The 16,151-nt window shown below is 40.0% G+C and overlaps 1 protein-coding gene across 4 annotated transcripts in view; it reads right to left on the reverse strand.

Moving 5' to 3' along the window:
* pdzd2 (PDZ domain containing 2) overlaps nt 1-16,151 on the reverse strand; it is a 125,545-nt gene that overhangs the window by 23,726 nt on the left and 85,668 nt on the right. For all 4 annotated transcript variants that reach the window (XM_070963629.1, XM_070963632.1, XM_070963630.1 and 1 more), the window contains 12 exons: nt 12,156-12,275; nt 10,221-10,335; nt 10,007-10,080; nt 9,385-9,607; nt 8,662-8,779; nt 8,290-8,422; nt 7,884-7,965; nt 7,563-7,666; nt 7,110-7,254; nt 5,926-6,821; nt 5,108-5,252; nt 220-2,893 (listed from right to left, as the gene is read on the reverse strand). In XM_070963629.1, the coding sequence (XP_070819730.1) occupies nt 220-2,893; nt 5,108-5,252; nt 5,926-6,821; nt 7,110-7,254; nt 7,563-7,666; nt 7,884-7,965; nt 8,290-8,422; nt 8,662-8,779; nt 9,385-9,607; nt 10,007-10,080; nt 10,221-10,335; nt 12,156-12,275 (4,829 nt within the window). The remainder of the gene's footprint in view (nt 1-219; nt 2,894-5,107; nt 5,253-5,925; nt 6,822-7,109; nt 7,255-7,562; nt 7,667-7,883; nt 7,966-8,289; nt 8,423-8,661; nt 8,780-9,384; nt 9,608-10,006; nt 10,081-10,220; nt 10,336-12,155; nt 12,276-16,151) is intronic.

A 16,151-nucleotide genomic window follows, 5' to 3' on the forward strand; every position in this document is an offset into this window, starting at 1 on the left:
TTCTCATGATATGACTTTGTCTTGTAAAACCTTAAGATTGCTATCATATTATGAAGTAATTCTCAGATTGTTGGTCCCCAGAGCGTAATCTGTTGTAGCCCTATTGCAGTCTGCCACAGACTCTTGATAACAACCGTTAGGGGCACTAAAGTCAGACTTATTCAATTCCTATCAAATATAAAGGATTAAAAATTACCAGGTTTAAACTGAACTCCCCACCTGATGGACCAGCCAGACTGTTGTCCATGGGTCTCTAGGTTTCCTTGACGAGTCACTTCAGTGGATTGTTGATTGCCTTGGCTCACTCTGTTCACATCCACTTTTGTCAGGGTTGCAAAGGGTGAAAAGCTCTCATTGACTTTGACTTTCTTAAGTCTAGTGAGATGGATGCTGTGCTCAGTTTTATCTACAGCTACACCATGTCCTCTGGTAACATCCTTTGTGCATAGTTTTTCCAATTCCGGCATACTGAGAGCCCTGAACTGCCATGATTTGCTGAGGGGAAGTTTGCTGTGTTTCCTCCACAGCACCTGAGAAGTCTGTGGTGTAATCTCATTTGAGGCTTTTTGAACTTCAGCCTCAGGGTTTTCCTCTGTCGGGGGGGTTGTGTTACAGCTTGAATGTGAAAGCTCAAGGTTTATCAGCGCAATATTAGAAGGAGATTTACTAAGAAGAGGTGAGCATGGTGCGGTTGGGATTAGATTGTCCACATAAGAACCAAAACTCCTTTGCCATACCTGGGAGTCATAAGAATTAACCAAGCCCATATAGCCAGCAATTCTTTTTTTAAGCGAGGCTCTATATTCCAGAGCATAGGACTGAATGTCACTGCTTTTAGCCACAGGCTTGTCAAAGTTAGCCAGGTTTTCAAACGACTTTATCTTATGCTGGACAGAGAAGAGATTGTAGTTTGCAGATAAGGCAGTGTCTGTGGCTAAATTTCGCCTTTCTATTGTTTTTATGTGCAGTCTGGACGTGCTGGATTTTACGGCCTCACTTTTCTCCACAATAGTACTGGGTTTCGAGCCATTAGTTGTAGTTGAATGAGTTTCTTTTGTAGAACACAGTGAACTAAATACTGTGTTACTTACCATGCCATTTGTTTTTTCTACTGTAGAGATTTTTGCTTCTGTGCCTCTATGAGTTGGTTTACAGTTTTTGGAATAAACCGTTTCCCTGTCTGCCACAACTGGTGATGATGAACCAGATAAGCGAGACATTTGAACGTCTATAAATCTTCTCTGAGTGGCAGGCAGGTGTGATCGACCCTGTGATTTGGCTGTTGCTTTGGAGCTTAAAGGGATGCCCTTCTCCTTGGCCTGTTGTGCAGTTTGTAATGTGCCACATGTAGGCTCATACTCAGCTGCAACGTGCTTTCTGTCACTGTCTGTTACTTTGGGCAAGACAAGTGGTCTGTTAGCATCAGTCTGGTTATTGGTCATTACAAAGCATGACATGGTTGCTGATGGTGGTAATTTAATTGACTGGTTCAAGGAAGCATTGACATTTGAAGCAACTGGACCTTCACTCTTGGTAGATGTTTGAGAAGGCTCCCTTTGTGGTTTATTCTTATTCTTAATACTTAGGCCCTTCAGTTTTGGAGCACTAGTGATTGGTCTGCTTTGAGTTTCAGCCTGAAGTTTAAAATAATTTCTCCACACAGGACAGTCTGAATCATCAAGGAGTTTAAGCCCAGAGGTCTTCTTAAGCGAGGAGCTTGCATGGGGATGAGTTCTGCACTTGTAGACTTTTTCTCTGTTTATCAATGATGCTGATATTCTTGTATCCGATCCGCCAATGCTCAAATTTGAGGTCTTTAAGTCCACTGATGACGAATGAGGTGTTTGTATATTCAAAGGCTTCAATAAATTTGAGGTCAGCGAGGCATCCACATGAAAATTTGCAATCGGACCCTGAGTGACACTGTGGGTATCTGGTGAGGAGTGGCTGCTGTAAATGTTTAGGCTTCCAGGATTAAATGCCACACATGCTGTAACTTTGTCACAGGATTCAATGGCACTATTAATGTGGTATTGTACAGAAGACATGGGCAGTGTACAGCTGGAAGACTGGCATGGTTGCTCTGTAGAGAAGGTCCCAAATAACTGAGAATGCTGCGTCGTTGTAACAGAGATTTCTTTGTTTGCCTGAGAGACATCACAGTAGACCTGTAACATATCAAATGTCTGATCTAGATTCAAATTTTGACTGTTGGCAAGCTGAAAATGTGAAGACCCATTTGCTGAGTGGCTTAAAAGAGTATGTTCACCAGCATCATGTTGCTGGGCATCACAGGAACAAAACTCGACTTCCTCCTCATCTGAGGGCTCATGGAGACTACCACAGCCAGCTATCTTATTGACCATTACACCAGTGTCAGTGGTGGAGTCTCTATTTGAATCACTATCATCTTCTAATGGATACATACATTTAGAACTAGCATCAGGACTTTCCAGACATGATCCATTGAAAACAGCAGATTTGTTTTCTTTTCGTTGGATTACATGTGTTATCTTCCCAGGGAGGGTGGCACATTTTTTATTTCCTGGATCCAAGATTGAACAGTCCAGGGGACTCGACTGTACTGATGCCAGAACGCTACCTTTTTTAGACAGGGTTACGGTATGTTGGCTTGAACTGCAGGATATGGGCTCAGTAGAGAATGTTTTGTATAGGATTTTGGTGTGTCTAGTTTTCTCACTGCAGACGCCCTCTCCTGATAAAATGTCATCTATGTTGGTGATGGGTATTTGAAATTCATTGTCTGTTTTGGTTGAATGGCTGGGATTCCCTGGATTTGTATTTTTCACTTGTCCTTCATCCAAAGTTTCCTGAAATGATTTGGCCTGGTTCAGTCTGGTGGGAACTGTCAAAATAGACAGTTGATCTACAGCTGCAACCAAAAATGAAAAGCAAAGAGTTTAGTCAGGACTGAATGAGACAGAAAATCGCTGAGTTAATTGTTTGTAATGTAATGCATGTAATGTCATAGAACAGAATAGTACAAGAGGAATATCCAGGGTGATTGTTTTTCAGTTAAGCAATTCCAATCTGGTCCACATTTAGAGGGCCCTTGGAGACAAATCCCCAAATGTGGTGGTTCTATAGCATGCTATAGTTATATTGTAAAGTTGTGGCTCACCTCCTCTCAGACACAAAATAAAATTAATCTGAAAATCTGAATAAAATTATACACCAGAGCAACAAATTGCACAATTCAAATTACATGTAGAAATACCTCAATTTAAATTAAAGTTTTGGCATGACTTTCCTTAGCAATGTGACTACAGTTTTCTTAAACTAAGACTAAATACAACAAATATCATATTCTTTAAATTGTTATTATAAACAATAACTGATGGGGTCAATGAGCTATGAGATCATAAAAATAAATGTCATGTAATGAACTCACAAGTCTTCTCTATATTTAGGAAAGGCCATGTGTGCAGGTATATTGCACAACACAAAAGCTACAATCTAAATTTTGGATCAGACATGTGAGATTCAGTCATTAGTTCAGAAAATGTAGGTACACATTTAATATTCATTCAGCTGTTATATTGCAAGGCTTAACCAGAGACATTACTGTTGTTGCTCATCACCTGAGTAGTTCTTTTATTGTTGTCTCTTGTATTCAGGTTAAGATGGGGAAGACACAAAGATTAAAAAGTGATACATTATTATTTTTTTTTTACCACATAAATCTGTTAATTGGATCCCTATTCAGTTAAATACCACACCTTACCATCCATCCATCCATCCATCCATCCATCTATCCATCCATCCATCGTCTATACCCGACTATCCCTTGTTGGGGTTGCGGGGGGGGGGGGGGGGGCTGGAGCCTATCCCAGCTGTCAACGGGCAAGAGGCGGGGTACACCCTGAACCGGTTGCCAGTCGATTGCAGGGCAACATATACAAACAGACAAACAATTCACGCTCACACTCACACCTAAGGAAAAGTCACCAATTAACCTAATGAGCATGTTTCTGGTCTGTGGGAGGGAGCCAGAGTGCCTGGAGAGAACGCGGGAAGAACATGCAAACTTCACACAGAAAGGCCCTGCTAGACCCGGGGATCGAACCGGCGAGCTTCTTGCTGTGAGGCACTCGCACTACCTGCTGCGTCACCCTGTCAACACCTTACCAGTAATTCCAATCCCAAAGTAATGACACGGGAATAAAACTCTTTGGGTAACCAAGAAACAGGGATCCACAGCATTGTCCATGCTTTGCTAAATTAAGATTTACACTCCACTAATACAACATTTGGTCATGAACTTTGGCTCATGACCGAAAGAACAAGGTCCCGGATACAAGCGGCTGAAATGAGTTTCCTACGCAGAGTGGCAGGGCACTCCCTTCGAGATAGGGTGAGGAGCTCTGTCACCCGGGAGGAGCTCAGAGTAGAGTCGCTGCTCCTCCACATCGAGAGGAGTCAGCTGGGGTGGCTCAGGCATCTTTATTGGATGCCCCCTGGACGCCTCCCTAAGGAGGTGTTCCAGGCATGCCCCACCGGGAGGAGGCCCCGGGGAAGACTAGAGGAATTGTCCAGGGAGAGGGAAGTTTGGGCGACCCTGCTCAGACTGCTGCCCCCGCGACTCGGCCCCAGATGAAGCGGGAGAAGATGGATGGATAGATGGATAGCTTGCTATAGCTTCATCAGCAATGTATCTGCCTAGCCTTCTAGAAGACTCTGGTCATGCGCAATGAGTGCATGTTTGATTGCCATTGGGATGTAAAGAGATTTTCAACAAATATAACAAAAATGCTTTCATACTATACTACACACTCTAGCTTTAAGTCAGACTGACTTCCCTGTGTTTATTTTTACTATAGACTCTGCAACTGGACCCCTACTATACCATTGCAGTGGTATCATTAAAATCAACGTGTGAGGAGGTTGTCACAATGTCAAAGGCCAAGCCTGGACCCTTAGGCCGCAGTAATTGGGAAGCACTACACTAATTGCATAAAGGATATCTCACATCTAAATAAAGGATCAAATGTAGTGTTCTAAGGTAAATGCATAGCAAGTAGCATCCACACTGATGCTGGATAAGCTATAACTCCAGAGTAAAGAGATTCTAAAACAAATTTCTTACCTGAAATTGGTCTCTTAACTTCCAATGACAGTTTCAGAGGAAGGTTGAGCATGAGCTCCCAGATTTCCTGGTAGCTAGAAGAGCACACCAGTTTTTCCTCAATTTTTACAATCTCATCACCAGGACATAGCTTGCCTGTAGATTCCTGGAGGTATGATTAAACAAAAAAGAATAAATTTAAGTTTTCAGTAAGCAACAGCAACACCAATATTTAAGACACAAATCTATATATATGTATATTTATGGTTTAAAGGTCCCATATTATGTAAAACTAATTTTTTCTGGGATTTGGGGTGTTACTTTGGGTCTCTGGTGCTGCCACACACATACAAATTGTGAAATAAGACCGTCCATGCTTTTTTGAGTGAGATACTGATTTCTGAAAGTACCCTGCCTGCAATTTCCAGATGAGCCAGTCAAATTCAGCGAGGCCAATGACGTCATTGGCCGGCACATTTGAATATTAGCTGTGTGTTTCTTTTGTAGATTTGGGTGAACTCTTGTGTGTTGTAGCATGTGTTTTGCCATTGAGAACGATGTAAGGCTAACTGTTAGATTCTAGTTACTTCTCTTAAGACATTTTTTGACTAACCATTTAGAAGCACATTCTGAAAGGGACTGAAAGTGAGGCAAATAGAGTTAAGTGAGAATCTTTTCCTAAAAGCTATTTCCAGCAAAACAGCTTCAAAATCGTGTTTTCTGGAACACATAGACCTATGTTAGCTTGCTGAAAAAGCTTTATAACATGGGACCTTTAAATTATTCAAATTGAGAAGGTCTAAAGAATTCAGACACTGATATTGATCAATCAGACATACTCTCTCTGCTGCACCTCCAGGCTTTAATCCAGCGATGATAACTTTCAGAGGAGATGATATAATCTCCAGGTCAAGCCCAAATGACTCATCCTCACTTCTCCACAAGGTCACCGCGTCAATAGTACAGACACCTGCAAGTTCACTGGCATCTCCCTTCTTACAGTGCTCGTGGTGCATCAACCCACCAGCAATGCTGGGGTTTCTTCCGTACTGTGTGGCAAGGAATTGGGACTGTGACAGGGCCAAGCCTGGAGAGGACTTATCAACTTTGTACTTTTGCTTCTGGGGCACATGGGGTGCTTCAATGCTTATCATACTTTTGACCCGTGTCACTGCTTTATGCTCAAGCTTGGGTGAGTGCTTTGATTCCAACTGTCCATCATCTTTATTTGTATAATATACACCACTGATGGTGAAATTATTGGACCCAGAACCAACCCTTACATTACAGTCAAAGGGGCAGCAGATAGGCATCAAAGGTGACTCGGTAGCAGGTGACTCAGACTTACTTGTAATTACTTCCTCACACTGTGAAAAACCACCATCAAGTGGTGTTGTCACATCATTGCTTTCACATCTTTGAAAATCCCCATCATCTTCACTGTATCCATCTAACAGTGATGTAGCAATTACAACTACTGAATCAGTTTTTACGTTAACAGAGTCAGATTTTGTTGGTCTGTGGAGGAGCCCAGGGTATTCAGTGCTGTTGGAGTATCCAACATCACTGAGTTCATCCTCAAGGTATGTCTGCTGATGGAGAAGTGGGTTCTGCATGGAGGTGGGGCTAGAAACAGCAATGGGCTGACGAACTACATCCACATGGTGATCAAGAGGGACAGGTGTCCCTGTCAGATTATCTTGTGATGTGTTGTACACTGGGCCATACCCCATTTCTGTTAAAGAGAGGTAGACTGCTGAGAATTAGATGCAGGTAATGTGTCTTTTTCAAAAAGGAAACATGGTAAAAAACATTTAACAGGTTAACAAAATGAAATCATTGGTCATTATTCTAAAACAGTGTTCCACACTGAAACACATCCACTGACAGGTTAGGTAAAAAACCAAGTCTGCCTCACAATTCTGTCAGTATGTCTAAATTCATATCCAAGAATGCCATTTCAGTTAATCTGGTTTCAAAGTCATTTTACTTTTCCATGGTATTTAAATGGGTAGAATTTTACCATTTGGCTGTGATGAGATGGCATCCATGGAGGTCTTGCAGCTTGGCTGTTGGCCCTTCAGCATAGATTCAGACAGGAGTGAGTGGCTAGAAGCATCCTGAGAGAAGTACTGAGAAGACTCTGTCTCTGAACTCAGGGAACCCTGCTAGAGATTTGTGAGAATGGATTTTGAATGCACAAACCAGTGAAACACGTTTGTTTGACCTAAAGAATACAAGAAGTGTGAGAAAAATTTCATGGGAAATTAAAAAAAAAAACTTATAAACTTTATAATTGAGATTTCATAGAACAGCAAAACAAAATCACAACATAAAGTTGTTGTTAGTAAATTTTATTTTATTTTTTTACTGTTTAGAGATTAATATTTATGTATGAGTTAAGACCAATGAAACAGAAACTAGTGATGTGTCTTGTAATGACTTAATAGTAGATAAATATTGAATGAATTCTCACTCTACTGGCAGGCTCAAGGAATCGCTTCATGGTCCAGCTGAGAGCAGGGGAAACATCCCCCTGCCTGTCCTTCATTCTTGAGTAGGGGCCCTTACAGGACAGACCTACAAATTACAACCGTGGCAGTTAAACCCAAATGAGATCAGATACCCAGATGACAAAATCATTTTACTTGGGCATTTGAGCCATGCTGTTGACCATCTTTTAACACTTGTATTGTAACATGAACATCTGTAACATGTCAAAGTTAATCTGTGAAATGATTGTGGTCCAGGAGTAAATAAAAGAGTTAGGTCAAATGTAAATATAAAGACATCAGACCTTGGGAGTGACCTCTGTTTTTGCCCATTTTGTCCTTGTATGTGGATCGAGCAATAATATGATCCATATCCTGTTCTGAGACCTGAGAAAAGACAATCATCATGCATTTTACATGACAAGTACAATACTCCTGCTTTAAATAAATACAACTGTAATAAAGGCATTATATGAAAATATTAAATAAAATATATTACCTGCTTCAGCCTGACAGAAAACTCTAACTTGGGAAAGGAAACAAGGCTCTATGTACCTTGTGGGAAACTTCCTAATGTGTTTTTGAAAAGAGACTCACTACAGTTCAGGTGGTTCTACAGATTTTTGGACTCTCACACAGTATTAGAGAGATGCTGAATATCCTAAAGGAGAATAGATCAATCTATATGAATTGAGAAAGATATCCCCTTACCTTTGGGTTAGGGTGCCTACTTATAATGAGACTGACTGGTCCAGGGCCACATTCACTGAGGATGGCATAGGCCTCACTGAGAGCAGCATGACGAAGACTGACTGAGTCCACCTCCAGTACCTGATCTCCTCGACTGGACAGAGAAGCACAGGTGTTAGCACAGCACTGTCAAAAGACCTCTTTTTGTACATACCCCAACATAAATGCAAAGCTATACTCTCATATGTCATTATGATATGCGCAATAACTGACGATCAATGAGCTCACATTTGTGTATTCTGCTTATTTGATATTTTTGCATCAGTGCAAGCACATATTAACTTCACTTGTGTCAACCGGTTTCCAAATCAAAGATTACCCTGATGTTTTTACCTGAGCCTGCCATCCATCTTGGCCACAGATCCCAGTGCCAGACTATGGATGTAGATGCCAGGAACAGAATTCTCCAGGGTCAGACAGCAGACTCCAATCCCAAGTCCAACACCAGGTTCTAAAAAAAATCAACATTCAGAATTCAGCATTGTCAAAAAGCAAGTCAGCTATCATTGCAAAAATAGCCAAGGCATCCCTCTGAAGTACGACAGCTGTCACAAATATGCGTGAGGAAATATTATTACAGCCACAAAAAGAAGTAAAGGATATACTATATACCAAGATAAGATAAGATAAGATATTGGTCCCACACTAGGGAAAGTCATGACAGGCAGCAAGTATTAAAAAAGCAAGAACAGTGACACAGAAGCATCAAGTTAAAAAGTACATGGGATATAAAATAAAAAATCTACTATGTATATGTACATTATGTACAGATTATAAAAATACTAAATGCCATAACAATACATAGCTGGAATATTAGATGATGTGATGTGATGTGATGTGATTAATTTTACCTGTTTGCATCAATTAATTTTGTAATACTGTTTGCTGGTTTGGCCTGTGAATTCTAAATAAAATTATCGTATCATAACACAATACTGTACGTTTGTTGCTGCTTACTTCAATACTGTTTTAAACTGAGTATACACTCTTTCTTTCGTGTCAGGAAAAGACTCCAGCAGGCCACGTCCTAACAGTCAAGCCATCAAGTCCGCTAACCTTTGTTGAGTGTGACCTCCATGATGATGCAGTCTTTTGGACCTGGGCCAGGGCCCCTGCGGCCATCAGCCTCTTCAAACCCTGAGGGGACAGGTGTTCCCACACTGTTGTTGGAGTTGGGTGAGCTGGAGCGACTGAGGAGGGTAGGGGTTGGACAGGGTGTCAGGCTGGGACTGTGCAGACGAGTTCGAATTGCCAGTGTCACTACACCTTTTTTCAGTTGCTGTTGGAAGAATAGAAATGAGGCTTCAATGTTAAGAAAGTAGAGATGAAAACAGTTCCATAATTAACTTTCTGACCAAACATCAAACAAATGTTTCCTAAAACAACTAAAACAAGTGCTTTTGAACAAGTCCTTTGTCTTTTTACCAAAAAATGTTGTCAAGTCAGTTGACATAAACAGATTTTGAGCATAAAAAAGAGCATGAATATACACTGTGATAAATTAGTCAAATACATTCTTTTGTTTGATGGAGAAAACAACAAATCATTTTGTCACAAGCATTTCAAAAACTAAGAGTTTCAAATTCTACATTCTACAGTAGAATTTCTAGTGTTTATCATGAGTTTAAACTGTTTTAACACCACTCTTTGCCAGAACCATTGTGAAGATGCATTCCACCTTGAAGGTCTGGATGGCCAGCTGGTGTGTGAGTCCCTGGAGAGACTCTCCATTCACTTCCAAAATCTCATCTCCTACACAGGGAAGCATACGATAAGACTGAGATGGGTGTTTAGTACAAGCATAAATATTGTTCAACGTTTCTCTCATACTACACATTTTATTCCTTTATACATTTTCAGTTCAGTGAAGCAGAATGAAAAGGAATGGTTACCCTCTTTTAGCCGACCATCAGCAGCTGCAGCTCCATGAGGAAAAATGGTTTTGACAAAAATCCCCATCTGTCCACGTGCTGAGTCCTGCCCACCAACAATACTGAATCCTAAGCCCTACAATTGTAAGAGCTCAATGAATGTCAGAGAAGACTAGCAAGGACACAATGGCAAGCGGTCCTGCCCTATAAACTGACATTTCATGGTGCATTTCTAAAGCGTCTGTATCTCATCTCTTATAGATCAACAGCACTGTGATATCACTGCAGTGTAGTAACTTGAATTCACAGAGCAGCCCTCTCACTAATGCTACTTGAAAATTAAAATTCAGCCTACTTTCGGTCCAAGTCTTTTCAATATATTAGACACAAGAATGCTGCTCAGCAGCTGGACTGGTTGTGATTTGTTCAAAAGTTTTTATCTTATACATACAAATGAAGCGCTCATGTCATGTAATGTACAGTGGAATACAGGTAATTGCCTCCATCAATGGCTTGATTATTTTGTTTGCAATTTTGTTTACATTTGTCATGTAATGGATACCTTTATGAAAAAAAAAATATATAACATCATGATAATAATTTCAACCACATCACCCTGCACTAACTAGGACCCTGCATCCAATATGAGAATGCTATTGCAGGCACAGCATTGATTATCACTGCCATGGATGTATTGAAGAGTATTTCCACAAATACTAAAACCAAGAAAAAGCTATCAAAAAACAAGAGAATAGGTTGGACAATGTACATGACAACTCAGGATGACTGGTCTGGGAGTCTTGAATAAGATTCTAGTTATTGGCTAAAGAATATATTCTATTCTATATTATTTATTTATTGACAGCTTTTTGCAGTTTTTTGTTGAGGCTTCTATGTGTTTTCCAAAGGCAACTGGACGTTTCACCTCTCACCCAAAGCACTTTCATGTTGTATCATTTTTATCCAATCAAAAAACCAAAATAAACACATCAACCTCTACTTTCCCATTGTCTGTACAGGATGGATATCACAAGTATGTGACAGGGCCAGATATGACAAAGAAGGCATCTTGATTGTTTTCAAATGTGTTCAAAGTACTTAACAGTTAAGAGTTAATAACATTTTCAAACTTTAACTTTTCATACAGATGCTGAGTAATGTAACACACTATCTGGTGAATATGAGGTATATTAGGCATAATCATAAAAATTGTCATGTTCAAGTCTGTTACTTTTATGCACAAAGGTTGGAATTAAATAAGTCATTGGTTTCAGCATGGGAAACACATTTTCAATTGTTCAAGGATTTTCAAATATACATTGTGTGGGGCAGACTGAAGACTGTGCTAGACAAGGCCAAGGATATACAGAACTTAGGGGAGAAAGTTCACCATCCTGATGGCCAGAGAGAAGATGTTTTCCTTTCGTCTTTTCTTTCCATTTCATTATGTTCCTAAGCTGATGGAGCAAATGTTTCTTGACTGACTTCTGTTAGCAGCTGGAGGTGAATATTTGTCTGTCTGGAGGCTGATATCATTGCCGAACTGAAATTTGGTAAACTTCTGTTAAACTGTGATGAGGTTGAAAGAGAGAGAGGGAGAGGGAGAGGGAGAGGGAGAGGGAGAGGGAGAGGGAGAGGAATAAACCCACACCCATCACTATTTTTAACTAGTTCCATATCACAATTTTGAGGTATGATGCTGTCATGTCAGTTTTAAAAAAAAAAAGTACTGGATGTCCTGTCGGCTGAATGGTTAAGGCGCAAACCACATAATCACACCGTGATTATTAAAAAGCAAACACATAACTGAAGCAAAAGTTTGTGAGTAATGTCAGGAGACATCAAAACCAGATTGTTGTACCAACAAACACATATGCATCTTTTCTGGTATGCTTATGCACATATTAAGAGTGCATTCTCTTTATTAATGCATACATGTCAAGGGAGGGCACTCACCTTTCCCTGGCCTTTCATCAGCACTATACTGGAGATAATGGATGGCTGTGCCAGTCGCCATGGAGACTCCACTTGAATGGTGCTCAGGGAGCGGGCTGATTTCTTAATTATTTGATATTCCTAAAAGGGAGATGAATAGAAAAAGCAAAAAATAGACACATTAATCTTGTAACGTGTGTGTGTGTGTGTGTGAGAGAGAGAGAGAGAGAGAGTGTGTGCATGCGTGTGTTTGTGCGTTTTCTGCCTTTTCCCCTGTATTGCTGTGGCTAGGGTAGAGGGAATGACCAGGCCAGACCTGTCAACCATCCTGTTTTTCCAGGGATTGCCCCATACTTTATCATTCTGAATTTACCTTTTGTGTTTTCAATTATATGGATCTCCACAGCATTTCAGTTTCAACTAGGTATCTGATCATGACCACCTAATTGTAATCACTTAATGTAGGAATGAGTGAAACCAATTCTTGTGGCTCCGACTTTTTAAAGCAAGTGGTTGCTGAGTGGTGACTTCAAAAGGGCAAATGGGAGTGGATTGATGTTTAGTACTTCAGGATTATGAAGTACTAAGGAGGCATGTATGTACATAGTGATGTGTTTTCAGAAAAACAAATGGATGCTGTACTAATGAGAAAGAGTACTATGCATACATAACCAGAAGAAGATGTGGTCTCCTAAGAAGTAACATGAGCAGCAATCACAAGATGTGGTGGTCTGCACTCCCAACTTTTTTGCTGTCAGGTCCTATGTTTAACTGTTGTTAGTAGATGACAATTTAGTCAAATAAATGGTCCCTGGCATCCTAGCTGAATTGGTCTCTGTTTGGTATGTTCTCAGTTTGCTTTTGCTTCTTCAATTTGATGAATTAATAACTAAATCTTGTGTTGTTTAATGTACCACTCACTGTAGCTATACTTTCAAAATGGGGCCTCTGTGACTTCACTGATAAGACACACACATGACTGACTAAGATCAACTGCAGCGATGGCACACATTTCCCATCATGTTTGTTAAGTATATTAAATTTGCTGTTCCAAAGTGCAAATGTTAGTTGATTTTTTGTTTGTTTGTTTGTTTTGATATTTTCTTTGGAAAAGCAAATATTTACATTTTCATTTACAACATTTCAATCCTTCCCTGGACCCCTAACGTATCTTTTCCTTTGGTTTGTCTGCCCCATTCCCCCTGATAAATGGAAGGGGGTAATTCCAGAAAGTCCAAGTGTCTTTTCCATGCTGCTCTTCCAAGATATTTTGAGTAATTCAAGTTCTGTATCCAGTGAACAGAACCAGGGGAGCTCACTTCCTGAGGCCTCTCAGTTTCTCACACAATGAAAACAAATAAAAAAACAAAAAATCTTAAGTAGTATTCTTATTCAAGTGGTACACACAAAAGGATTTTGTACAAATAGATTCAAGTACAAATAGAGTCAAGTGAAATCAGATCTTACAGGTTTTGTGTACTCAGTCCATTTGGACCAAATCCGATAGAACTTTTCTCTTTGTACTCTAAGGGAAAATTAGTTTTTCCATAATGTAAATTTCATGTACTATATCCATCCATTCCTCAATGATGGGTGGTTCTACCTTAAGCCATTTTCTTGTGATAGTTTTTTTTTACTAACTTTTTTTTACTAACTGCCATTAGTACACAAAGCAATTTTTTATCATTCTTGATCCAATTGTGAAAGTCAACATCTCCCAAATACATAGATTCATAGTTGAAGGTAATATTCCTCTATTCCTCATTACATTTGTTTTATGTTTATGGATTTCTTCCCAAAATTCTCCATTACCCTGATGTCGTTTCTGAATGTGTGTGATAAAAAATCTCACAATGTTCTTCCAACAAAACTCACGCCATATGTTTGACCCTGTTGACCTCCACTGTATCTGACATACTCTTTCCCAACTCTCCACCGAGATCACTGCCTTTCCTTCTTTTTCCCACTTCTCCTGTATATATATTGTACTGTCTTCTTTTAATTTTTGCATGCCATTGTACAATATGGATAAAATTTTGCTGCAAGACTGGGAATTAAGCTGTGATAAAAATACCTGCAGGAAGCCTGAGTTGAGTTCTACTAAAGCCTCTTTCATGTGTTGATTAAAATAGCTTCAAACTTGCAGGTACCTGTAAAAGGTACCTTGTTCATTTTGCAGGGCTTCAAATCTCTGGAATGCCTCCTTGTGGACAAAAGAGTAATAGGTGGTTAAGCCCTTTGGGATCCATCTCTTAAATCTGTCATCATTTTTGTTTGGTTCAAAATCCAAATCGTAGGCACACCACCTCAGGATTTTAGATGTGTGCTCCAATCTAAAAGTTTTTACTACTTCTTGCCAGGATTTTAGGAAGATGTCAGGCAAGGGATCCTCTGAAATCACAAGATCATCTTGCAATTTCTTATCTGATAATAGGGCTGCTACTGGAGTTCCTTGTACCTTCTATATCTTTCCAACCTGTAGTGTACATTGGTGAGAGTAAACAAATTAATGGCCTCAATTGCGCTGCATGATAATACTCTCTTAGGCAGGCAAGGTCCATTCCATCCCTTTCTTTTTTTTAATAGCAAAGTTCTATATTTAATCCTGGCCTTTTTCCCTTGCCAAACATTACTTGATATCCACCTGTTAGGTAGTGCTTGTTTTCCTCCTTGCCCTATTGTTTCTGTGTGTCCCCTGCCCTCTTGTGGTCTTGTGTTGTCTCCCCTGTTTTGTTTAGATTGGTGTATGGGCTGCACCTGCCGGCAAACTACGCCAGACCTGCCACACCTGTAAATTATCAGGTCATCACTCTACCCCTTCACCTGCCTGTGTATAAGCCCGGCACAGTTCACAAGTTTTCATGGAATCGTCTGCTTGCCTTAGCGGTATTTCAACCCAAGATCTGCTCAAGAAACTCTCTTCTTTTGTGCCGATTCTAACCTGGATTTTCTGCTCTCCTCTTCAGAGTTCGTCCTGTCGGTGAGCCCTCAGCCCAGCCCCGTCCTGCCTGTGAAAGAAGAAGCCTCTTTTGTTTCCAGTTCTATTCAGAGCTCCTTTTTTCTTTAGTTCTCATTCTGGACTTCCTTGTTTAATAAATAGTTTATTTTCATATCCACCTGTCATCCTGCATCTCTCCCTGGGTTTATCACTGTGGGTTCTCGTCCTGTTCTAGTGTGTTTTTGCAACACATGACAACCTGTCCCACTCTAAAAATTGTTTCAGTGATATTTCGATTGGCAGGCACTGGAAGATGTAGAGTAGTCTTGGCAAGATATTCAATCTAATTGATTCTATCCTAGAGCTCAAACCTAGAAAGGGAACAACATTCCACCTCTGTATGTCTGATTTTATCTTTGAATTTAAGGGTCCATAGTTGAGATCAAACATTTTTGAAAGATCCTTCGGCAGAATGACTCCCAGATACTTAATGAACTCTGCATCCCATTTCCAATTACATAACTTCTTAATCTCCAATGGTGGGTCATAGTTAAAGGTTAAAACTTGAGTTTTCTAATACTGATTTTGTACCCAGACAGTAAACCATATTCCTTAAACATTTTCATCAATTCTGGGAGTGTCTGTGTGGGTTGTGGTAAACTAATCAATAGATCATCAATTGTTGGTTCTCTGTAGATAAAAGAGCTTGGTCTGTACCAGCTCTAGAGGGAAAGTGTCCTGAGACAACTTCTGTTGTGATTTGGCGCTATACAAATAAGAATTGAATTGAATTGAATTGAATTGAATCGAATCGAATCGAATCATCAGCAAACAGAGCCAATTTCTCCTCCCCAAAGGAGTGGTAACATACAACATCCTTGTCTCGTTCCTCTTTCCAATGTGAATGAATGAGTTAGATCTCCATTGACTTTTATCCTGGCTATCGGTTTGTCATATAGTGCTGCTATTGTATCAATTATAGTCATATGAAAATCAAATTTTGTACCTTATACAGGAAGGACCATCTCACTGAGTGAAACGCTTTCTCTGCATCTAAACTAATTATAAGCGTCTCCAGC

The sequence above is a fragment of the Chaetodon trifascialis genome, chromosome 6 (assembly GCF_039877785.1).
Source record: "Chaetodon trifascialis isolate fChaTrf1 chromosome 6, fChaTrf1.hap1, whole genome shotgun sequence".
Lineage (NCBI taxonomy): Eukaryota > Metazoa > Chordata > Actinopteri > Chaetodontiformes > Chaetodontidae > Chaetodon > Chaetodon trifascialis.